General features: G+C 45.7%; 1 protein-coding gene across 1 annotated transcript in view; it reads left to right on the top strand.

Moving 5' to 3' along the window:
• Positions 1-23,441, top strand: part of IL22RA1 (interleukin 22 receptor subunit alpha 1) — a 29,485-nt gene extending 6,044 nt beyond the window's left edge. Inside the window, exons 4-7 of the mRNA XM_043909246.1 lie at positions 4,850-5,025; positions 16,477-16,615; positions 20,454-20,575; positions 21,482-23,441. Of these exons, the coding sequence (XP_043765181.1) occupies positions 4,850-5,025; positions 16,477-16,615; positions 20,454-20,575; positions 21,482-22,435 (1,391 nt within the window). The 3' untranslated portion in view covers positions 22,436-23,441. The remainder of the gene's footprint in view (positions 1-4,849; positions 5,026-16,476; positions 16,616-20,453; positions 20,576-21,481) is intronic.
• Positions 23,442-24,301: the final 860 nt, after the last annotated feature.

Raw genomic sequence — 24,301 nt, 5'->3', positions numbered from 1 at the left:
TCATGGTTTCAGTTTCAACATCATCTCCTAAGTGAACATCCCCACCACACAGCCCCAACAACTCCCTTGTATGATACAGGTCATCACCTGCTATTTTCCATTACCATGAACTCTTCACTGACTTCAGAGCTCAGATCATAACCTGTCTTTATTGTTTGCTTGCACGGGTATCATCTGAATTGAAATGTGAGCTCCATGAAGGCATGCGTGGGCATGGGATCCACTGTATTCCTAGTCCCTAACGTAGCGCCTGGCACATAGGAGATGCTCCATACATAACTGATGAAGGGTTAGATGGGTGGATGGGTAAACGGATGAGTCATTAAACTTCTCACGCAAGTTAAGCCGGTGATGTTCACTAACTGACTTAAAAGTCACATGGTTTTTTAAGAAAATAAAAAATAAAATTCAGCAAGTTATTTTATATTGTCTCTCAGGTTGTTCAATTAATGCATAGTTATTGTAGGAAATTTGGAAAATATAAAAATATGCAAAGAAAAATAAAGCTAAGCCCAAATAATCTGAACACTTAAACATAACTGCAGTTACTAGCAGCTGTATCTACTCTTTTGTGACCAGGTGGTTTGTTTTTCATATCATGGTATCATGAACACTTCAGTTCATTTCAGTCGCTCAGTCGTGTCCGACTCTTTGCGACACCGTGAACTGCAGCACGCCAGGCCTCCCTGTCCATCACAAAATCCCGGAGTTTACCCAAACTCAAGTCCATCGAGTCGGTGATGCCATCCAACCATCTCACCCTCTGTCGCCCCCTTCTCCTCCTACCCCCAATCCCTCCCAGCATCAGGGTCTTTTCCAATGAGTCAACTCTTTGCATGAGGTGGCCAAAGTATTGGAGTTTCAGCTTCAACACCAGTCCTTCCAATGAACACCCAGGACTGATCTCCTTTAGGATGGACTGGCTGGATCTCCTTGCAGTCCAAGGGACTCTCAAGAGTCTTCTCCAACACCACAGTTCAAAACCATCAATTCTTTGGCACTCAACTTTCTTCACAGTCCAACTGTCACATCCATACATGACCACTGGAAAAACCATAGCCTTGACTAGACGGACTTTTGTTGGCAAAGTAATATCTCTGCTTTTTAATATGCTATCTAGGTTGGTCATAACTTTACTTCCAAAGAGTAAGCGTCTTTTAATTTTATGGCTGCAGTCACCATCTGCAGTGATTTTGGAACCCAAAAAAATAAAGTCTGCCACTGTTTCCACTGTTTCCCCATCTATTTGCCATGAAGTGATGGTACCAGATGCCATGATCTTAGTTTTCTGAATGTTGAGCTTTAAGTCAACTTTTTCATTCTCATCAAGAGGCTTTTTAGTTCCTCTTCACTTTCTGCCATAAGGGTGGTGTCATCTGCATATCTGAGGTTATTGATATTTCTCCCGGCAATCTTGATTCCTGCTTGTGCTTCTTCCAGCCCAGCGTTTCTCACGATGTACTCTGCATATAAGTTAAATAAGCAAGGTGACAATATACAGCCTTGACATACTCCTTTTCCTATTTGGAACCAGTCTGTTGTTCCATGTCCAGTTCTAACTGTTGCTTCCTGACCTGCATACAGGCTTCTCAATAGGCAGGTCAGGTGGTCTGGTATTCCCATCTCTTTCAGAATTTTCCACAGTTTGTTGTGATCCACACAGTCAAAGGCTTTGGCATAGTCAATAAAGCAGAAATAGATGTTTTTCTGGAACTCTCTTGCTTTTTCGATGATCCAGCAGATGTTGGCAATTTGATCTCTGGTTCCTCTGCTTTTTCTAAAACCAGCTTGAACATCAGGAAGTTCACGGTTCATGTATTGCTGAAGCCTGGCTTAGAGAATTTTGAGCGTTACTTTACTAGCATGTGAGATGAGTGCAATTGTGCGGTAGTTTGAGCATTCTTTGACATTGCCTTTCTTTGGGATTGGAATGAAAACTGCCCTTTTCCATTCCTGTGGCCACTGCTGAGTTTTCCAAATTTGCTGGCATATTGAGTGCAGCACATTAATAGTATTCTCTTTCAGGATTTGAAATAGTTCAGCTGGAATTCCATCACCTCCACTAGCTTTGTTCGTAGTGATGCTTTCTAAGGCCCACTTGACTTCACATTCCAGGATGTCTGGCTCTAGGTGAGTGATCACACCATTGTGATTATCTGGGTCATGAAGATCTTTTTTGTACAGTTCTTCTGTGTATTCTTGCCACCTCTTCTTAATATCTTCTGCTTCTGTTAGGTCCCTACCATTTCTGTCCTTTATTGAGCCCATCTTGGCATGAAATGTTCCCTTGGTATCTCTAATTTTTTTTGAAGAGATCTCTAGTCTTTCCCATTCTACTGTTTTCCTCTATTTCTTTGCACTGATCACTGAGGAAGGTTTTCTTATCTCTCCTTGCTATTCTTTGTAACTCTACATTCAAATGGGAATCTTTCCTTTTCTCCTTTGCTTTTTGTTTCTCTTCTTTTCACAGCTATTTGTAAGGCCTCCTCACACAGCCATTTTGCTTTTTTGCATTTCTTTTCCATGAGGATGGTCTTGATCCCTGTCTCCTGTAAAATGTCACGAACTCTGTCTGTAGTTCTTCAGGCACTCTGTCTATCAGATCTAGTCCCTTAAATCTATTTCTCACTTTCACTGTATAATCATAAGGGATTTGATTTAGGTCATATCTGAATGGTCTAGTGGTTTTCCCTACTTTCTTGAATTTAAGTCTGAATTTGGCAATAAGGAGTTCATGATCTGAGCCACAGTCAACTCCCGGTCTTATTTTAGCTGACTATATATAGTTTCTCCATCTTTGGCTGCAAAGAATATAATCAATCTGATTTCGATGTTGACCATCTGGTGATGTCCATGTGTAGCATCTTCTCTTGTGTTGTTGGAAGAGGGTGTTTGCTATGACCAGTGTGTTCTCTTGGCAAAACTCTATTAGCCTTTGACCCGCTTCATTCTGTACTCCAAGGCCAAAGTTGCCTGTTACTCCAGGTGTTTCTTCACTTCCTACTTTTGCATTCCAGTCCCCTATAATGAAAAGGACATCTTTTTGGGGTGTTAGTTCTAAAAGGTCTTGTAGGTCTTCATAGAACCGTTCAGCTTCAGCTTCTTCAGCATTACTGGTTGGGGCATAGGCTTGGATTACCATGATATTGAATGGTTTGCCTTGGAAACAAACAGAGATCATTTTGTTGTTCTTGAGATTGCATCCAAGTACTGCATTTCTAACTCTTTTGTTGACCATGATGGCTATTCCATTTCTTCTAAGGGATTCCTGCCCACAGTAGTAGATATAATGGTCATCTGAGTTAAATTCACCCATTCCAGTCCATTTTAGTTCGCTGATTCCTAGAATGTCGACATTCACTCTTGCCATCTCCTGTTTGACCACTTCCAATTTTCCTTGATTCATGGACCTGACATTCCAGGTTCCTATGCAATATTGCTCTTTTTAGCATCAAACCTTGCTTCTGTCACCAGTCACATCCACAGCTGGGTATTGTTTTTGCTTTGGCTCCATCCCTTCATTCTTTCTGGAGTTATTTCTCCACTGATCTCCAGTAGCATATTGGGCACCTACCGACCTGGGGAGTTCTTCTTTCAGTATCCTATCATTTTGCCTTTTCATACTGTTCATGGGGTTCTCAAGGCAAGAATACTGAAGTGGTTTGCCATTCCATTCTCCAGTGGACCACATTCTGTCAGACCTCCCCACCATGACCCGTCCGTCTTGGGTGGCCCCCCACGGCATGGCTCAGTCTCACTGAGTTAGACACGGCTGTGGTCCTGTGATCAGATTGGCCAGTTTTCTGTGATTATGGCTTCAGTGTGTCTGCCCTCTGATGCCCTCTCGAAACACTTACCGTCTTACTTGGGTTTCTCTTACCTTGGACGTGGGGTATCTCTTCACGGCTGCTCCAGCAAAGCACAGCTGCTGCTCTTTACCCTGGACGAGGGGTATCTCCTCAGGGCTGCCCCTCCTGACCTTGAACGTGGAGTAGCTCCTCTTGGCCCTCCTGGGCCCACGCAGCTGCTGCTCCTCGGATATTCCAAATAGGCAGATGTCATTAAATACTTTTCCACATCATGGTATCTCACAACTACAAAAATGATCCATTCTATGGAGGTACTTTAACTGACTTCCCTGATTCCCTTTTTGGAGGCAATCAGTTTTTTTGTTATTGTTGTTTTTTAATAAACAACACTGAAGCAAACATTCTTTTAGTGCAGATCATTTTAATCTTGGAGGTCAATGGACCCTTGAGGACTTTTTATAAGTTAGCTTCAGGGGGAGACATGAATCCCTGAAATTGTTTGCAAGATTTTTGTATATGTACATTTTGGGGGAGCAAAGAACCATAGCATTCATCAAATTTACAAAAGGGTCTATAAACCAGGAAAGGTCATTTGGTTATTTGGAATATTCATCTTGAGAGAGATTGAAGTCTTAGGCCTTGCCTTTGAGGTTGCATCAATGATATTGCAAACCGCAAACATTCTTCAGGATGCATAGTTGAAACATCACTCCCCAAAACTCTCATTGCCAAGGTGTCCAACAAGACTCAAGGTAGGGATGTATGGAGGCTGGGGCAAAGGCATGATCAGCCTAGGGGGCCAGGGCCCCTCTCCCTGGGCTCTTCCGACCACCCTTGGTCACCCCTTTGCCAACCTTACACCTAAGCACCAGTCGCGTCTCTTCTCACCTGTTAATTTAGCAGACGCTTTCAGAAACATGGCTGGGGTTGGGGTGGGAGGGGGTGGGAAGCAGTCATTTCCCAAGGTCCACGGCAGCCTCTTAGACACTTCTGGCTGATTCCAACTGTTTCATTTCTTTTTTTCTCTCTCCCTTTTCTAGCTATCATCAAACCACCTGATGTGACCTGTATCCCCAAGGTGAGATCCATCCAGATGATTGTCCATCCCAGCTACACACCGATCCGCGCACGGAATGGCCACCAGCTGACCTTGGAGAACATCTTCCAAGGCCTGCTCTACCGCTTAAAGCTGCGCATCAACCACACCTACCAAATGGTAAATGAAGGGTAAATATACACACCACCGTGGTCCTCCCCTGCCTCCAAAACCCATTTTCCTCTCTGCATTGTTTTAAGTAGAAATGAGATGTGTTATATAAATCAGCATTTCTCAAAATACATCTACAGGCTACCTCTTATAGATTCACGCACACAATAGCATGCTAAAGTCTCTGACAAGTCCTGCAAACTCAAGACTCCAGTTTCAGTTTGTTTAATACAACTGTTCTCACATATTTAATCAGAGAAAGTCCCTTTATTTTGCATTACATGTTTTGTTTTGTTTTGCCTAAGGCCTTCTAGCATTCTGAAGAACATCTTCTATTAACATTCTCACATGTCTGCTTTGGAAAATACTGGAATCAATTTCTTTTGTTGTTCAGTCCCTAAGTCATGTCCAACTCTTTGCAACCCCGTGGACTGCCCCACAGGATTCCCTGTCCTTCACTATCTCCTGAAGTTTGCTCAAACTCATGTCCATTGAGTCAGTGATGCCATCCAACCATCTCATTCTCTGTCGTCCCCTTCTCCTGCCTTCAATCTTTCCCAGCATCAGGGTCTTTTCCAATGAGTCCACTCTTGGCATCAGGTGGCCAAAGTTTTGGAGTTTCAGCTTCAGCATCAGTCCTTCCAACAAAAATTCAGGGTTGATTTCCTTAAGGTTTGACTGGCTTGATCTCTATCTCCTTGCTGTCCAAGGAACTCGCAAGAGTCTGCTCAAGCACCACAGTTCGAAAGCATCAATTCCTTGGTGCTCAACCTTCTTTATGGGTCAGTTCTCACATCCATACATGACTGCTGGAAAAACCATAGTTTTGACTATATGGACTTTTGTTGGCAAAGTAATGTCTCTGCTTTTTAATACACTATCTAGGTTTGTCATGGCTTTTCTTCCAAAGAGCAAGCATCTTTTAATTTTGTGAATGCAGTCACCATCCACAGTGATTTTGGAGCCCAAGAAAATAAAATCTGTCACTATTTCCACTTTTTCCCCATCTATTTGCCATGAAGTGGTGGGATCAGATATCATGATCTTTGTTTTTTAGTGTTGAATTTTAAGTCAGCTTTTTCACTCTCCTCTTTCACTTTCATCAAGAGGCTCTTTAGTTTCTCTTTGCTTTCTGCCTTTAGGTTGGTATCATCTGCATATCTGAGGTTGTTGATATTTCTTCCAACAATCTTGATTACAGCTTGTGTTTCATCCAGCCCAGTATTTCTCATGATGTACTCTGCATATAAGTTAAATAAGCAGGATAATAATATATAGCTTTGATGTACTCCTTTCCCAATTTGGAACCAGTCTGTTGTTCCATGTCTGGTTCTAACTATTGCTCTTTGACCTGCATACAGATTTCTCAGGAGGCAGGTAAAGTGGTCTGGTATTCACATCTCTTGAAGAATTTTCCACAGTTTGTTGTGAACCACACAGTCAAAGGCTTTGGTGTAGTCAATAAAACAGAAGTAGAATGTTTTTCTGGAATTCTCTTGCTTTTCTTATGATCCAACAGATATTGGCAATTTGATCGCTGGTTCCTCTGCCTTTTCTAAATCCAGTCTGAACATCTGGAAGTTATTGGTTCATGTACTGTTGAAGCCTAGCTTGGAGAATTTTGAGTGTTATTTTGCTAGCATGTGGAATGAGTGCAATTGTGTGGTAGTTTGAACATTATTTGGCATTGCCTTTCTTTGGAATTGGGATGAAAACTGCCCTCTTCCAGTCGTGTGGCCACTGCTGAGTTTTCCAAATTTGCTGGCATATTGAGTGCAGCACATTAATAGTATCCTCTTTCAGGATTTGAAATAGTTCAGCTGGAATTCCATCACCTCCACTAGCTTTGTTCGTAGAGATGCTTCCTAAGGCCCACTTGACTTCATATTCCAGGATGTCTGGCTCTAGGTGATTGGTGAGTGACCACACTATCATGGTTATCCAAGTCATTAAGACATTTTTTGTACAGTTCTTTGTGTATTCTTGCCACCTCTTCTTAATATCTTCTGCTTCTGTTAGGTCCTTGCTGTTTCTGTCCTTTATTATGCCCAACTTTGCAGGAAATGTTCCCTTGGTATCTCTAGATTTCTTGAAGTTCAGTTCAGTTCAGTTCAGTTGCTCAGTCCTGTCCGACTCTTTACGACCCCATGGACTGCAGCACAGCAGGCTTCCCTGTCCATCACCAACTCCTGGAGCTTACTCAAACTTCTTGAAGATATTTCTAGTCTTTCCCATTGTATTGTCTTCCTCTGTTTCTTTGCACTGTTCGCTGAAGAAGGCTTTCTAATCTCTCCTTGCTATTCTTCAGAACTCTGCATTCTGTTGAGTAAATTTTTCCCTTTCTCCTTTGCCTTTCACTGCTCTTCTCTTCTCAGCTATTTGTAAGTCCTCCTTCGAGAAACTTTTACCTTCTTGCATTTGTTTTTCTTGGGGATGGTTTGGTCACCACCTCCTGTACAGTGTTATAAACCTCCGTCCATAGTTCTTCAGGCCCTCTGTCTATCAGATCTAATCCCTTGAATCTATTTGTCACTTTCACTATATAATCATAAGGGATTTGGTTTAGATCATACTTGAATGGCCTACTGGTTTTTCCTACTTTCTTCAATTTAAGTCTGAATTTTGCAATAAGGAGTTCATGATCTGAGCCACAGTCAGCTCCCAATCTTGTTTTTGAGAGCTTCTCCATCTTTGGCTGCAAAAAAAAAAAAAAAAAAAAAATCAATCTGCTTTCAGTATTGACCATCTGATGTGTCCATATGTAGAGTTGTCTCTTGTGTTATTGGAAGAAGGTGTTTGTTATGACTAGTGCGTTCTCTTGGTAAAACTCTGTTAGCCTTTGCCCTGCTTCATCTTGTACTCAAGGAATCAATTTCTACAGCTGCAATTCTTTTTGCTGACTCTCCACTTTTTGTGGGAACTGGATACAGGCAGTGTCTTAAGATTAGTAATAATGAAAGGTGGAAGGCAGGGACATAAATTGTCAAACGTTACATATTTCTTTTTGTATTCAGAAAATAAAATATGAAGTATGTCCCCTTACCCCCTGTAGTGTGTGCTACTAATCCATAACTCCACTGAATGACTATTCCTGCACTCAGGGGGTTTATAATCTAATGGGTGTGGCAAGAATGAAAGCAAGAATTCATACAGCTAGAGGCAGAGGGAAACGAGTGTGTGAGAGACGGGACAGGGGCTGGAATGAGAGAGAGGAGGTGTCAGCTCAGAGAGATCTGAACGAACCTCTAGAACAGGAGACTCTTGTGCCAATACCAGTTTCTGAGGTGTACCAGGTAATATATGCTGGTTGTGTCATTTATTCCTCATCACACCACTATGAGGTAGGTGATTCTATCTCCATTTTCTGAATGAGAAAGCAGAGGTTCAGAGAGGTTAAGTCACTTGCTCAAGACTGGTCAGCAAATAATAATGTAGTCAAGACTCCAAGCCAACCTTGTTCCAAGCTCACATTCCTCCCCTGCCCCCTTCACTGGTCTACCTTGTCCCACTATGATCAGAGAGAAAAGCAGGGAAACTTAGGATAGTGTTGGAAAGCACAAAACTACCCATTTGAGCTGAATCATAGGGACATGTAGAACAGTTTCTCAATAAATAAACCTGGTCCCAAACCAGTGGCATCACAATCTCCTACTGCCTTGGTTTAAAATGCACATTCTTGGGCCCCCTTATAATCTGCTTCATCAAATTCTAGAGTTTCACCTCTGGGATCTGAATTTTAGTAGGAACCCAGTGATCACTACTCACCCTAAAGTTTAAGAACCACTGATGCAGAGGAACAATGATAACCCTGAAAAGACAGGCTGGGGCCATGCTGTAGAGGTCTGGAGGGCAGATGGAGGAATCAGGAGTCTTTATTTGCTTCGGTTGTCAAGGGGAGTGAATAGAGATTACTGAGCAGGAAGAGGCTTTATCACAACTCATTTTGGGCAAATATTTGGGGTTTGAATGAATATTTTATTGTTACTGATTTACAGTTTAATTCAATTTGTGACAAGAGAACATATTCTGTATGAGTTCACTCCTTTATGGAGACTTGTTTTATGGCCCAGCATATGGGCTATCTTGGTGAATGTTTTACACGCCCTCCAAAAGAATATGTGTTTTGCGGGTGTTTTGTGGAGTGTTCTACAAATACCAATTAGATAAAGGCAGCTAAGAGTGTCATTCATATCTTCTATGTCTTTCCTGATTTGGGGGAGCTCTATTGTTCTCTTAATTGCTGAGAGTATTACAATCTCCAGCTTTGATTATGAACTTGTCTATTTTCCCCTTTAATTCTGTGCATATTTGAAACTTTATTATCAGACAGTTACAGACATGGTTGTTACAGCCTCCTGGTGAATTGACCCTTTCATCATTATGAATTGTCCCCTTTTATCTCTAGTAATACTCTTTTTATTGAACTCTACCTTGTCTACTATTAATATAGTGACAGAAGGCAATGGCACCCCACTCCAGTACTCTTGCCTGGAAAATCCCATGGAGGGAGGAGCCTGGTAGGCTGCAGTCCATGGGGTCTCGAAGAGTCGGACACGGCTGAGCGACTTTGCTTTCACTTTTCACTTTTATGCATTGGAGAAGGAAATGGCAACCCACTCCAGTGTCCTTGCCTGGAGAATCCCAGGGATGGGGTCGCACAGAGTCGGACACGACTGAAGTGACTTAGCAGGAGCAGTAGCCTTGTACTTGGGGCTTCCCTGGTGGCTCAGTGGTAAAAAAATCCACCTGCTAATGCGGAAGATGTGGGTTTGATCCCTGGGTCAGGAAGACCCCCTGGAGAAGGAAATGGCAATCCATTCCAGTATTCTTGCCTGGGAATTCCCATGGGCAGAGTCAGAAACAATTTAGCAGCTTAACAACAACAAAGCCTTATATCTATAATTGCATGGCATATTTTTTATATCCATATATTTTCAATCTATCGGTGCCTTTATATTTATTTTTTACATTTTCTTTTATTTTTAATTGGAGGATAATTGCTTTACAATACTGTGATGGTTTCTGCCATACATCAACATGAATCAGCCACAGGTATACATGTGTCCCCTCCCTCTTGAACCTTCCTGCTGGTGCCTTTATGTTTAAAATGTATGTCTTTAGACAGCATTCTGATAGTCTTTCCCTTTTTAAGAATTGAGATATAATCACCTACCATAAAATTCACCCCCTTTAAAGTATAAGGATCAGTGGTTTTCATATATTCAAGAAATTTTCCAACCATCACCACTATCTAATTTTGTGTGTTCTATTGATCTGTTTTCAAGTTCTTTGATGCTTCTGTCATCTCCAATCTGTTGTTAAGACTATTCAGCGGGCATTTTTAGATTTTTTTTTTCAGTTCTGAAGTCTCTAATTTTCATAGTTTCTATATGTTACTGAAAAACCATTCATTCATTATGAGCACATTTTCCTTAACTTCCTTGAGCATACTTATATTAGCTGGTTGTCCGAGGAGGCCTTATAAATAGCTGAGAAAAGAAGAAAAGTGAAAGGCAAAGGAGAAAAGGAAAGATGCTGCTGCTGCTGCTGCTGCTAAATGGCTTCAGTCATGTCTGACTCTTTATGACCCCATAGACGGCAGCCTACCAGGCTCCTCCATCCACGGGATTTTCCAGGCAAGAGTATTGAAGTGGGGTGCCATTGCTTTCTCCCAAAGGAAAGATATATCTATTTAAGTGCAGAGTTCCAAAGAATAGCAAGAGAAATAAGAAAACCTTCCTAAGTAATCAGTGCAAAGAAATAGAGGAAAACAATAAAATGGGAAAAACTAGAGATCTCTTCAAAAAAATAACAGATACCAAAGGAACATTTCATCCAAAGAAGGGCACAATAAAGGACAGAAAATGTATGGACCTAAGCAGAAGCAGAAGATATTAAGAAGAGGTGGCAAGAATACACAGCAGAACTATACAAAAAAGATCTTAATGACCCAGATAAAGAGCATGGTGTGATCACTCACCTAGAGCCAGACATCCTGGAATATGAAGTCAAGTGGGCCTTAGGAAGCATCTCTACGAACAAAGCTAGTGGAGGTGATGGAATTCCAGCTGAACTATTTCAAATCCTGAAAGAGGATACTATTAATGTGCTGCACTCAATATGCCAGCAAATTTGGAAAACTCATCAGTGGCCATAGGAATGGAAAAGGGCAGTTTTCATTCCAATTCCAAAGAAAGGCAATGCCAAATAATGTTCAAACTACCACACAATTGCACTCATTTCACATGCTAGCAAAATAACACTCAAAATTCTCCAAGCTAGGCTTCAACAGTACATGAACCAATAACTTCCAGATGTTCAGACTGGATTTAGAAAAGGCAGAGGAACTAGCAATCAAATTGCCAACCAAATTGTCAAATTGCCAATTTTGGATCATAGAAAAAGCAAGAGAATTCCAGAAAAACATTCTACTTCTGCTTTATTGACTACACCAAAGCCTTTGACTGTGTGAATCAAAACAAACTGGAAAATTTTTAAAGAGATGGGAATACCAGACCACTTTACCTGCCTCCTGAGAAATCTGTATGCAGATCAAAGAGCAACAGTTAGAACCAGACATGGAACAACAGACTGGTTCCAAATTGGGAAAGGAGTACATCATGGATGTATATTGTCACCCTGCTTATTTAACTTGTTACAGAGTACATCATGAGAAACACTGGGCTGGATGAAACACAAGCTGGAATCAAGATTGTCGGGAGAAATATCAATAACCTCAGATACGCAGATGACAGCATCTTTATGGCAGAAAGTGGAGAAGAACTAAAGAGCCTCTTGATGAAAGTGAAAGAGAAGAGTGAAAAGGCTGGCTTAAAACTCAACATTCAAAAAAAATAAGATCATGGCATCCAGGCCCATCACTTTGAGGCAAATAGAAGGGGAAACAATGGAAACAGTGACAGACTTTATTTTCTCGGGCTCCAAAATCACTGCAGATGGTGACTGCAGCCATGAAATTAAAAGACCCTTGCTCCTTGGAAGAAAAGCTATGCCCAACCTAGACAGCATATTAAAAAGCAAAGACATTACTTTGCTGACAAAGGTCCATCTAGTTAAAGCTATGGTTTTTCCAGTAGTCATGTATGGATGTGAGAGTTGCACCATAAAGAAGGCTGAGAGGCAACAAATTGATATTTTTGAACAGTGGTATTGGAGAAGACTCTTGAGAGTCCCTTGGACTGCAAGACCAAACCAGTCAATCCTAAAGGAAATCAGTCCTGAATATTCATTAGAAGGACTGAAACTGAAACTCCAATACTTTGGCCACCTGATGTGAAGAACTAATTCATTAGGAAAGACCCCGATTCTGGGAAAGATTGAAGGCAGGAGAAGGGGACGACAGGGTATGAGATGGCTGGAGGCACCACCAACTCGATGGACATGAATTTGAGCCAGCTCCTAGAGTTGGTGATGGACAGGGAGGCCTGGCAACCCATGGGGGTTGCAAAGAGCGGACACGACTGAGCAACTTAACTGACTTTAAAATCATTGTCTGCTAATTCAAACGTTTTGGTTATCTTGGGGTAAGTCATAATTAACCGTCTTTTCTCCTGAGTATGGATTACACTTTTTTCTTCTCTATATGCCTAAAAATTTTGGAAAGCATCCCAGACATTGTGAATGATATGTTGAAAGGACTGGGTTCTTATGTTCCTCCAAAGAATATTGATTTTTGTTTGTCTTTCTAGGCACTTAATTTGGCTGAACCTCAAGCTCCAAAATCTCAGTTATTTAATGTTCAGTTGAAATCTTACCTGGACTGCTTGGAGTCTACTCTATTAGTGCATACCTTAGGTATCAGCCAAGAATTTGGACAAAGTTTATACATAGAGTTTAGGCTTCCCTCTCTAGGAACTTCTCCTATCTGTGGTTTCTCTCCTCACTTTCTAACTTTAATGATTGCCCTGAATTCTGTCTTCTGTTTGTTCAAACCAGTAAGATCACAAGGTTTTTGTCTATCTGTTACCCACCCCACGTGGTATAAATGGGGGCCTGTCCTCAGGCCAAAAGATACTAAAGAGGGAGAAAAATTTATTCGGTGCCATTCCCTTCCTTCTTTCTCCAGTATCTGCCTGCTTTATGTACTTTCCAATACCTAAAAGTAATTTTTATTTTAACCAGAATTCATAGTTGTTATTTTAGGGGAGATTGGTCCAATAGAAGCTGTAAATTACTGAGAAAGAAGAGAGATCAAACATAGAAATGAAAGCATGATCAGGGTGGGAAGTCAGAGGGCTATTGCAATGGTACATGCTGGAAATGGAAAGGGCCTGAACCAGGATGGAGGCAGTAAAATACTGGGGAAAGAAGGACTCTTGGGACCTTGAAAACGCTACTGGAATTGTATCACAAGATCATTTCAACCATAAGAGTTCCATAAAATAATAAGTTGTTAAATCCACACATGCACTTCTTCACCCCCTTCAAAAGAAAAGCAATAAATAACCCTAAACCTTGGCCTCCATGTGTCTGGAAGAGGGAAGGCATAGCTGAAAGGCAAAGAACCAAAGAAGAAAATTCTTAGCCTTTAAACTCCCAAGAACATAGGTCCTAGACCTTTAAAGAAAAGTTTGTGTATTATTTCAGGGCAATTATATACAAAGTATATGAGAGAGCATTTGTCAAAAAATGTCTTTAAGGTTTGTGCTTTGGATATTAGAATAAGAAAGACATTATTAACAGATTAAAGACAGGAGAAGGGGACAACAGAGGATGAGATGGTTGGATGGCATCACCGACTCAATGGATGTGAATTTGAGTAAGCTCCAGAAGTTGGTGACGGACAGGGAGGCCTGGCATGCTGCAGTCCGTGGAGTCTCAAAGAGTCGGTCATGACTGAGCAAGTGAACTGAACTGAACTAGGGAATCAAATACAGTTGCCAGTTTGGGGTTGGGGATGGGACAGAACCGAGAGAGAGGAGATCGGGATGTTTAGACATGTGAGGTTAGAGAAGCCCGCAGACTGATGTTCAGGAAGGAGCAGCCCATGTGCCCCAGGAATTCCATAGCTCTTACTGAGATCACTTTGGGGGTTATCCACACGTTGGTGATCACAGGAGCCACAGATTGAGAAAAAAATCAACAAGAAAATACGTGGAAGAAGAGGGAAAAAAATAGATGAAGAGTGAAACTTTCAGAAAAACAACACTGAGGGGCTGAAACCAGTAAAAGAACAATTAGAGAGGGAGGAAGAGAGCCAGAATGATGGAATGAGGCAGCCAAGGAAGGAGTTCAAGGTCAGAGAGTTTTGAGACATACAAGTGGGTAAGAACTGAAAAGCAACTCCAGCAGAAGGATGGGCAGGCACAAAATGCAAGGGCTTGCTTCCGAAGCAAAGTGTCTGCAGGAGTGGCAGGCATTCAACATCACCAGAGGCTAAAGTACTAATTAGGTGAGCTGTAAGGAGAGATGAGTGAACAAGGTGGGCAAGGACCAGGGTTTTTCACTCTGTAATATGACCTAGACCATCAAAGGATTTTGAATAAAGGAGCTTTGCAATTATATTGATTGTTTAGAGAGATCGCTATGACACAAGGTTAAATCTAAAGGTGGACAGGGACGAAACCAGAGACTGGGGACTAGTAAGGAGGCCACTGCAAGAGTCCAGGGCAAATACATTGAGGTCCAGTCAAGACAGAAGCAATGAGGAGGTAAGAGATTGATGGATATTCGAAGGGTTTTTGTTATTTTATTTTAAAAAGGAGGAAAAGGAGAATAGAAGAAGGAAGAATGGAGAGGTGGTGGTGATTGTGGTGATGATGGTGGTGGTGGTGACAGTGATTGTGGTGATGGTGGTCATGGTGGTCATGATGGTGATGGTGTTGGTGACAGTGATTGTGGTGATGATGTTGGTGGTCATGGTGGTCATGATGGTGATGGTATTGGTGACAGTGATTGTGGTGGTGATGGTGGTCATGATGGTGATGGTATTGGTGACAGTGATTGTGGTGGTGATGGTGGTGGTCATGGTGGTCATGATGGTGATGGTATTGATGACAGTGATTATGGTGATGATGGTGGTGGTCATGATGGTGATGTTGGTGACAGTGATGGTGGTGGTGATGGTGGCAGTGGTGGTGGTCATGATGGTGATGGTGGTGGTGACAGTGATGGTGGTGATGATGGTGGTGGTCATGGTGGTCATGATGGTGATGGTATTGGTGACAGTGATTGTGGTGGTGATGGTGGTGGTCATGGTGGTCATGATGGTGATGTTGGTGACAGTGATGGTGGTGGTGATGGTGGCAGTGGTGGTGGTCATGATGGTGATGGTGGTGGTGACAGTGATTGTGGTGATGGTGGTGGTCATGGTGGTCATGATGGTGATGGTATTGGTGACAGTGATGGTGGTGGTGATGGTGGTGGTCATGGTGGTCATGATGGTGATGTTGGTGACAGTGATGGTGGTGGTGATGGTGGCAGTGGTGGTGGTCATGATGGTGATGGTGGTGGTGACAGTGATTGTGGTGATGGTGGTGGTCATGGTGGTCATGATGGTGATGGTATTGGTGACAGTGATGGTGGTGGTCATGGTGGTCATGATGGTGATGTTGGTGACAGTGATGGTGGTGGTGATGGTGGCAGTGGTGGTGGTCATGATGGTGATGTTGGTGACAGTGATTGTGGTGGTGATGGTGGTGGTCATGGTGGTCATGATGGTGATGTTGGTGACAGTGATTGTGGTGGTGATGGTGGTGGTCATGGTGGTCATGATGGTGATGTTGTTGGTGACAGTGATTGTGGTGGTGATGGTGGTGGTCATGGTGGTCATGATGGTGATGGTATTGGTGACAGTGATTGTGGTGGTGATGGTGGTCATGATGGTGATGGTGTTGGTGACAGTGATTGTGGTGATGATGGTGGTGGTCATGGTGGTCATGATGGTGATGTTGTTGGTGACAGTGATTGTGGTGATGATGGTGGTGGTCATGGTGGTCATGATGGTGATGGTGGTGGTGACAGTGATGGTGGTGATGATGGTGGTGGTCATGGTGGTCATGATGGTGATGTTGGTGACAGTGATTGTGGTGGTGGTGGTCATGATGGTGATGTTGTTGGTGACAGTGATTGTGGTGATGATGGTGGTGGTCATGGTGGTCATGATGGTGATGGTGTTGCTGACAGTGATTGTGGTGGTGCCACCCTGATGGTGGTAATATAACAGCAACTAGTATTTACAGAGTGCATACTAAATCCCAGGCACTGTTCCAAGTGAAAGTACACTGAGCTTGCAACTTTAGGGAGAGCTTGCAACTTTAGGGAGAAACCAGAAGTTAGGGGACTGGGAATGGAGCACTGCAGACTGCCCTGCCAGTGTATGGTTTGGGCAGCTGGTCTCACCATTTTACTAAGTGCAATGACCCTGGCAGAGTTGTAAGCAGGCTTCTTATGGAGGTTGGTGTATAAGAGGTGTTGCTCTGTGTTCTCTGTCAAATTCAGGACCTTGAAGGGAATAAGAGAGAATTTGAGTTTGTCGGCCTGACCCCTGACACGGAGTTCCTTGGGACCATCATGATTTGTATTCCAAACTTATTCAGGGAGAGCGCCCCTTATGTATGCCAAGTGAAAACGCTGCCAGGTAAGTTCAGCTGAAGCCAGAGGGAGGTGGGACTGCTGAATTCAAACCTTGACTCTGTGCTTTCCTCCTAATTACCCAGGTGAGGCTTGAAAGTGCTCTAAACACAAACACAAACACACACACACACACACACACACACAGAAGGATTACCAGTGTATTATTAAAGTCAATCTTTGTTTATCCATAAATGAGTTAGCTGGTGGGTTATCATAGCAAATGTTTAATCTCCACCCTCCAGCCTATGTCTGAATTTCCTCTCTCTGGCAAACTGCGTGTGTATCCTGGCAAAGCAAATTCAACTTGATATTAACTCAAGTGAGACATCCTGGGAAATAATCTGCTGATGGGAGAGCAGAAAAGATAAAAAGATCCCTCAATACCTTCCCAGGTCAAATAAAAATAAGTGATTATAATAGCATTTCTGCAGTACCAGCCAGGGACCAGACACGACAAAACACAATTCTCATGAGCTATCTATGAAGCATCTTGGTTCCGCTGAGAAAACTGAGGTGCAGAGTGGTTAAGTAACTTGCCCAAAATTGCATCGGTGGTGACAGACAGAACGAGGCCTAATTCCAGGGAAGACACTGTCATCACTATGCTTCTATAGAAATCGTTTTGAGTCACTGGCTCAAGGAGGTGGTGTCCCATGTTCCTTTCCTCTAGCACATTGAAACTCAACTCTCATTGTAAGCATCATGATATTTTTACTTGTGTTTATTTTCATAGAGATAGAAATGTAATGCTGTAAGTTTAGAGGATGAAAGTGATAGCATTGGATTGGATGGATTTGGAAAACAGTTTCCACCCTAGTCTTCATTTTAGATTAATGATGTCAGTAGGTGATTTCTGTTCTGATGAACAGAGGTCAGGCAATTTAGAGGCTGGACCCAAGGGTATAACTGCAGCTTGGTAGAATCATCATCAGTTAGGTTCTGGTCCTCAGCTTTATTCAGAAATTCAGCTCAACGGTTTCTCCAAGAGCCCGTAAGAGACTGACTTCTCTACCCAAGTCCCAGTACTTTAATGTTCATGGGAAAATATGCGTGGTGGACCAGCCAGCACCGGCCACTTGAACGGGGCATGCCCTTCCTGGGGAAAGGGCCAAACGAAGACCGGAATAGAACTTGGCAGTGGAAGAACTAGAAAAAAGAAACCAACGTCACAGGCAGTGAGCTAGGAGTGTATATATGATTTGTGACCCTCTCCTCGGACCTTACTGGATAAATCTCCTCCATTCCCGGCTCGCCCCGTCCCCTTGCTTATTGACAACTTGCAGACCACTCCACCCATATCCTTCTGATCTACCCATATCTTACATGATCTAACTCATGATATCATTTTTTTCTAAGACTGTAGCTGCTTTTATATGAATCATACTTTTTAGTGACCATTTCTTGGTGACATATAGAAGGTGCCTTATCCTTTATAATGAAGAATATTAATAAGAAGTCCTACAATTTATTAAGTACGTACTCTAGTGCCAAACACTGTGGAAAATGCTTTACATATATTATCCCATTGAATCCTTACTACAATCCGGCAAGTTGGGTAACCTCATCCCCGTCTTACAGAGGAGGAACTCTGGCTCTGAGAGCTTAAGCAACTTGCCCATGATCACACAGCTGATCGGTGAACCTAATTAGGTTCATCTGATTTTGAAGATTGGGCTCTAATCACCACTCTGCAATTTCATTTAGAGCCAGTCCCCTCTACTGCACACTTATTCCTCTTACTTCTATTTCGAGATGAACCGTCCTGCCCTTGACCCTGTATCCAGGAGTCTGTCTTACCCCAGAGCCCAGGACCCCTCCTTTATCTACATCTCTGAATGTCTTGGGCCATCATGCCAGCATCCTGATGCTGGAAAGGGGTCTAGGGCTTGGCTTACCCCATATCCTAATTTAACAGACAAGAAAACAAAGGTATCGTTGTGTCTTGGCTGTGAGGATGAGCTTTAGAGTTACACATGTCAACCCTGGCTCCGCCGCTGAGTAGCTGGTTGACCTAGTCACACAAGTCACTTAACCTCTCTGAGACTCAGCTTCACTATTTGTAAGGAGGGAGCATACATAGCCATCTGTTTGGTAGGATAACATTGGTAGAGCCCTCTACACAGTGCTTGACATGTATTAAGAGCTCAGTCATCACTGGCTACAGTTATTATTAATAATAAATCTTAGACCAGAGAGGGTCATGCAGAAGAACACATCAGTGACTGGACCAGACCTCTAACACCCCACTTTCCAGTGCTGTTTCTGTCATGTCTTCCTCCTTCCCCGTGAGTGAGATGGCAGAAATGTTCCAAGTCCGTGTCCTGGGACAGGGAGCTGCAGTTTTCCAGTCACGTTAGGCATGTCGTGTAGAAACAAGTGGCTCCTGTCCTCTCCCCAGTAGAGTGATGGGAGTATCACGGGCCAGGGGACAGGGTATCACTCAAGTGGGAAGCTACCCAGAGAGGCCCAAGCCACAGGGACTTGGGAAGGAGAGAGGAGAGGCCTGGAAGTAAAGTCTCCAGCAGTTCCCAGGGTTCACAGTCATTGCCAAGGTCACTGGCAACTGATGATCACCCAAGCTGAAGCCACACAGGGGCCAGGAACCAAAGGAGGGTGACTTGGAAAGTCAAGACTGCTGGGTAATCCAAATCATCAGCTTCCTGTTGGTTTGTTTTGGCTGTACTGTGTCCTTGTTGCAGTGCACGGGCCTTCTTTAATTGCGGCACAGTGGTCTAGTTGCCCGGCAGCATGTGGGAGCTGAGTTTTCCAACCAGGGATCAAACCACCATTCCCCGTATTTGAGATGGCTTCTCAACCACTAGACCACCAGGGAAGTCCCAAATCACCAGTTTTAACAAAAACCCCAGCTACCTCTTCTTTACCAAACTACTTTCCAGTCCCACCTGGGTTGGTGACAAGAAGTGTGTCATGCCAAGAACTGGCTGCAGGCACCCATTCCAAAGATACAGGACTATAGGGAGGAGGCTCAGCACTAAAGCCCTTACCTGTCCTCTCCTTCTACTTTAGAAAGGGTGATGCCTCCCAGGCTCCCTCCTGAGTGAGGTCTTCCCAATACATAGCTCAGACCTTGACTGAGACATGGGCAAGTCGGGTCCCTCTCATTGTCCATCTCCCCTCCCTTTGCCTCTTTCCCAAGCCCCCACCGGGAAGGCAGGACTTCCCTTAGACCCAGACAAGAGGGGCCCTTGTAAGGTCCTGCTCCAGCCCTGCCCTGGTCATGGCCCTCCCCACAAGATGAAGGGTCCTTAGGTCCAAGCGGGCAGATCCCCATGGAATCTGTGAGCCCCAAACCCCCTGTATCAATGGCTGGAGCCTGTGTCCAGTCTCGGCAGGTCTCCTCCTTGGGTCTTTTTTCCAGAGGGCAAGCCCTCACTCCAAAGGGTGGCCAAAGGATGGGTATTGTAGGGGCCATGGATGAACTTGACCATGAGCCCATATCCTTGTGCATGATGTCCCTGACAGTGTGGGTTGGAGCCAAGCAGGAACTCCCCCCTGCACTTCTGTCTTTCTACTCTGCACCCCAAGGCATCCAAGAAGCAAGCTTCAAGCCTTCCAGGTTGTTATGAAAAGTATATTTGTCAAGAAGGGGGCACAGAACATCTTTAACTTAACAATGTAAAAACACGATTTATAAATTCTTAATATTTAGACGTATGGTGTGTGGCCCTCCATTTATGCCCTTGCCCCGGCCCCGTAAGTCTTGGGGGTAGAAGAGGGCTTCCCGAGCCTGACCCGAGAGGTGGGGTTGGGGGACAAGGCCCAAGTTGCCAGCGCCCACACTGACAGCCTCAGCCTTCCTGCTTTGCCTCTTGTTGACCCAGATCGGACGTGGACCTACTCCTTCTCCAGCGCCTTCCTGTTCTCCATGGGCTTCCTGGTCGCAGGGCTCTGCTACCTGAGCTACAGATACATCACCAAGCCACCTCCACCTCCCAGCTCCCTGGTGAGCAGGGGCCCTGGGGAGGGCATGGGCCCAGGGACCCCCGGCTCTCTCTCGCTTCTCCCGCCAACCTAGAGACATGGCTGGCAGCCCCTGGGGTGGACCGACGAGAGCTAGGAGCTTGGGAAGAGAAGGCGTGGAACAGAAAAGCCATGTGGTTTTCAAGGGGGCACACGCCCTATCTGAATGGGCAGCCCAGGCAGGCTCTGCCACGTGGGATCACGGGCCCAGTGTGGCCACATCTTTGCATTTTTTTCAGAAGTCAGAATTTCAGATGGTAATGTGAACTCTCCCATGTTTCAAGTCTTGGCAACTAATTTTTCTAAATTAAGCCTTAACAAACCACATGTGTCATATCAGCAGCCCGAGCCTGGGGCATCTCTGCCTGCTGCAGAGCCTGGATAGTCTGGGGCTGGAGGAGTTGGCCCATCGGCCCCTCCAAGTCAAAGCCCATCTGGGCCATTTCCTGTAAACTCTCCTGGCCTCCGCTTTCCCCCACCCTTCCCCTCCTTTCTCCCTCCATGAGACCCTTTGGGAGCTGAAGAGCAGTTGAAGCACCACCTGGGGAGCATCACCCAAGGTCATCCCAAATCTGAGCCAACTCCTTCCAGAATACCCACCTCCTGGGGAAATCACAGCCTGACTCACCGCTCTCCCTGGCCAAGCCAGACTCTGGAAGTGGGCCTCAGCTAATGGGGCCAGAGCCCTGTTCCTTCACAGAGGCCCCAGCACTTAGAGGAATCCCTGGGAAAGGAGGCAGGGCTTATAGATCTTGGAAAAGCCCTCAGACAGTCTACCCATGCCCTCGCTCCCACCCCGGGGGAGGACTGCAGTGCCCGCAGCATCCTCGGGGGCGGTGGGGGGGAGCTGAGAAGGCACTCTAATGGGCGTGCTGTTCTCCCTGCCTAGGATGTCCAGCATATCCTGCCCTTCCAGCCTCTGCAGTTCATCCAGGAGCACACCCTGATCCCCATCTTCGACCTCAGCAGCTCTGGCAGTCTGGCCCAGCCTGTCCAGTACTCCGAAGTCAAGTTCTATGACCCCACGGAGACCCTGGGACCCCCACCACGGCATGGCCTGCCTGAGATTGCCTACCTCGGGCAGCCAGACCTCCCCGTCCTCCAGCCCTCCAGAGGACCACCTCACCCAGGACTCCTCACGCCGTCCTATGCCCCCCAGGCTGCACCCGAGGGCAGGCCCCCATCCTACGCACCTCAGGTAACCCTGGAAGGTAAACCCCCCTCCTACACCCCACAGGCTGTCTCAGAGGCCCGGCTTCCTTCCTACACCCCGCGGGCCACTCCGGACAGCTGGCCTCCTTCCTACGGGTTGTGCGGGGAAGGGTCTGGGAGAGACTCCCCACCTGTGACACGCTCTGGTCCCAAACACCTCGGAACTAAGGGGCAGCTCCAGAAAGAGGCGCCAGCTGGCAGCTGCAGCCCAGGTGGCCTTTCGCTACAGGAGGTGACCCCCTTGTCCATGGAGGACCCCCAAGAAGCAAAATCCTTCCACCAGCATCTAGGGGTTCACACAGACTCAGACTCTGACTCTGATTCCATCGGCCAAAGGGGGCCAGGAACACGAAGCTCCCTACGGGGCCAGCTGCCCCTCCTTTCCTCTGTCCAGATCGAGGGCCACCCCGGGGCCCTCCCTTTGCAGACTCCGTCCCTCCCATGTTCCCCCATGGACGAGTGTCCAAGTCCCTGGGGCCTGCTGGAGTCCCTCGTGTGTCCCAGTGACGAGGATCCGGCGTCCAAGATGGAGGCCGAGAGCCCAGGCCTTCAGGCCCCAGACCTGGAGTCGTCCACGGAGCTGGACTCGCTGTTCCGAGGCCTGGCCCTGACCGTGCAGTGGGAGTCCTGAGCGGAGAGCAGGGCAGGCCTGGGGCTTCCTCCTGTCCCCACCAGCCCCCAGTTCACATCCTTGGCCGTCCCTCCCTCACCCAGGGACACTGCGCCCTCTGCAGCCCGGCCCCGGGTGGGTGCCCTTGAGGAACCCGCAGAGGAGGAGGCTGGACCCTTGCCTCGGCTATGATCCCTTTGGAGCAAAATAGATGTGAGAAGAGCTCCAGCCAGAGTTTCAGAGGCGTACCATGGGCAAACGAGCTTGAGCAGCCGAGCTCGGCAGGGCAGGACACAGTCAGAGAGAGGGGGTCGATGCGAGGAGACCTCCCAGAGACCCAGGGCCCCGGCTCCCAACGCACCGGATACAGAGTCCTCCTGGAGCCTACCCCTCTTCACTCCTTTCCTGGCCAGTTTCATAATCTGGTTCAGCAGACTGAGGTCTCTGCCTCCTCTATGATTCCCCAAAGAAGGAAAAAAGGAGCCTGAAAAGGGACGCCTCCTAGCAGACTGGGCAGAACCAGAACAACCTGTGAGATGGCAAGACTCCAGGGCCGGGTGCGGCTCAGCCCCAACCAGGGCTACTGCCTGAAACTGCACTGTTTCAACTTCCATCCTCTGCTGGAGGCTGGACCCCAAGTGAAAGGCAGGTCCAGCAGGGAGGGAGAATACAGAAACCCTCTCTGTCAGCAGGAGTTTCAGACCCTATCCTGGGAGCGGGGTTTGAAAGGAACCTGGGGCCACGGGGTGCCTGAAGGAGACACAACCACAAACTGTACTTACTTCCCAACTTTGGAAACTCAGCCTTGGGTTCAGCCCAGCTGGGTTCCAATTCCAGCCTTAATACTTCCCAACCATGTGACTACAAGCAAATGAATCACTGTTTGAAATCTCAGTTTCCTCATCTGTATAATGCAGATAGTCACACCTACCGCATGGGATTGTGGCGAGGCTGAGATTAAATCATGTCTGTAAAGTGTTTCACAGCGCCTGGCACATGGGCCATGTCCAATAAACTATTAGCTGTCTTCTATTGTGATTTTTTTTTAACCCCCCAATTCAGGTTGATCAGGCATTTTCTCAGATTTTCTTGATTTCCTCAGAATTGTTCCAGGCCAAGCCAGAGGGTCTGGACTGCCTAGGAGGAGGCCAGGGAAGGGACTGCAGGAAACAGGGTCCCAGAGACACATGGAACCTCCTCCTCGAGCTCTTAGGTGGAAGCTATTTTGGGGGTGGCAGCAGCCTTCTCAGAGGACCTGTCTCCCCAGCAGCCCCCACCCCCAGAGGCAGGGCAGGGCCACGCCACCGTTCTGCCCCTGCCTCTGCTCCTCCGTAAAAGCAGGTTCTCATCTGAGCTTCCAGCATGCAGTCACATCCTTTGTGTCACTGCATCTCCTGTGATCCTTGTGATGAGGAAACAGAGGCCCAAGGAGAAGAAGGGGGCTCCCCCACTGTGCCCCCGCTAAAGCCATGACACAGTTAGAGTTCAAAATTAGTGCTTTCTCTAAAAAAAAAAAAAATGTATGCAGACCATTATTTTAAATTCTTTATTGAATTTGTTATAATATTGCTTTGGTTTTATGTTTTGGTGTTTTGGCAGCGAGGCATGTGGGATCTGAGCTCCCTGGACAGGGATTGAACCCACATCCCCTGCACTGAACGGGGAAGTCTTAACCACTGGACCCCCAAGGAAGTCCCCCAACTCTAGTATGTTTTGTCTTCATCAAGAGAAGGAACTTCCCACAGCAGTTTGGATTTGTGCCGGATGAGACTCCAGGGACACAAGGAGGGGAGGGCCCCAATGGGGACCCTGAGGGGCCAGAGCCCCCATCCCCCTCTGAACATCCCAAAGCCCTGTCTGAACATAGCTGAGCAACAGGGTCAAAGT

The sequence above is a fragment of the Cervus elaphus genome, chromosome 8 (assembly GCF_910594005.1).
Source record: "Cervus elaphus chromosome 8, mCerEla1.1, whole genome shotgun sequence".
In the NCBI taxonomy this organism is placed as follows: domain Eukaryota; kingdom Metazoa; phylum Chordata; class Mammalia; order Artiodactyla; family Cervidae; genus Cervus; species Cervus elaphus.
The sequence above is the reverse complement of the archived record's forward strand: the minus strand, read 5'-3'. Positions and strand labels throughout refer to the sequence as shown.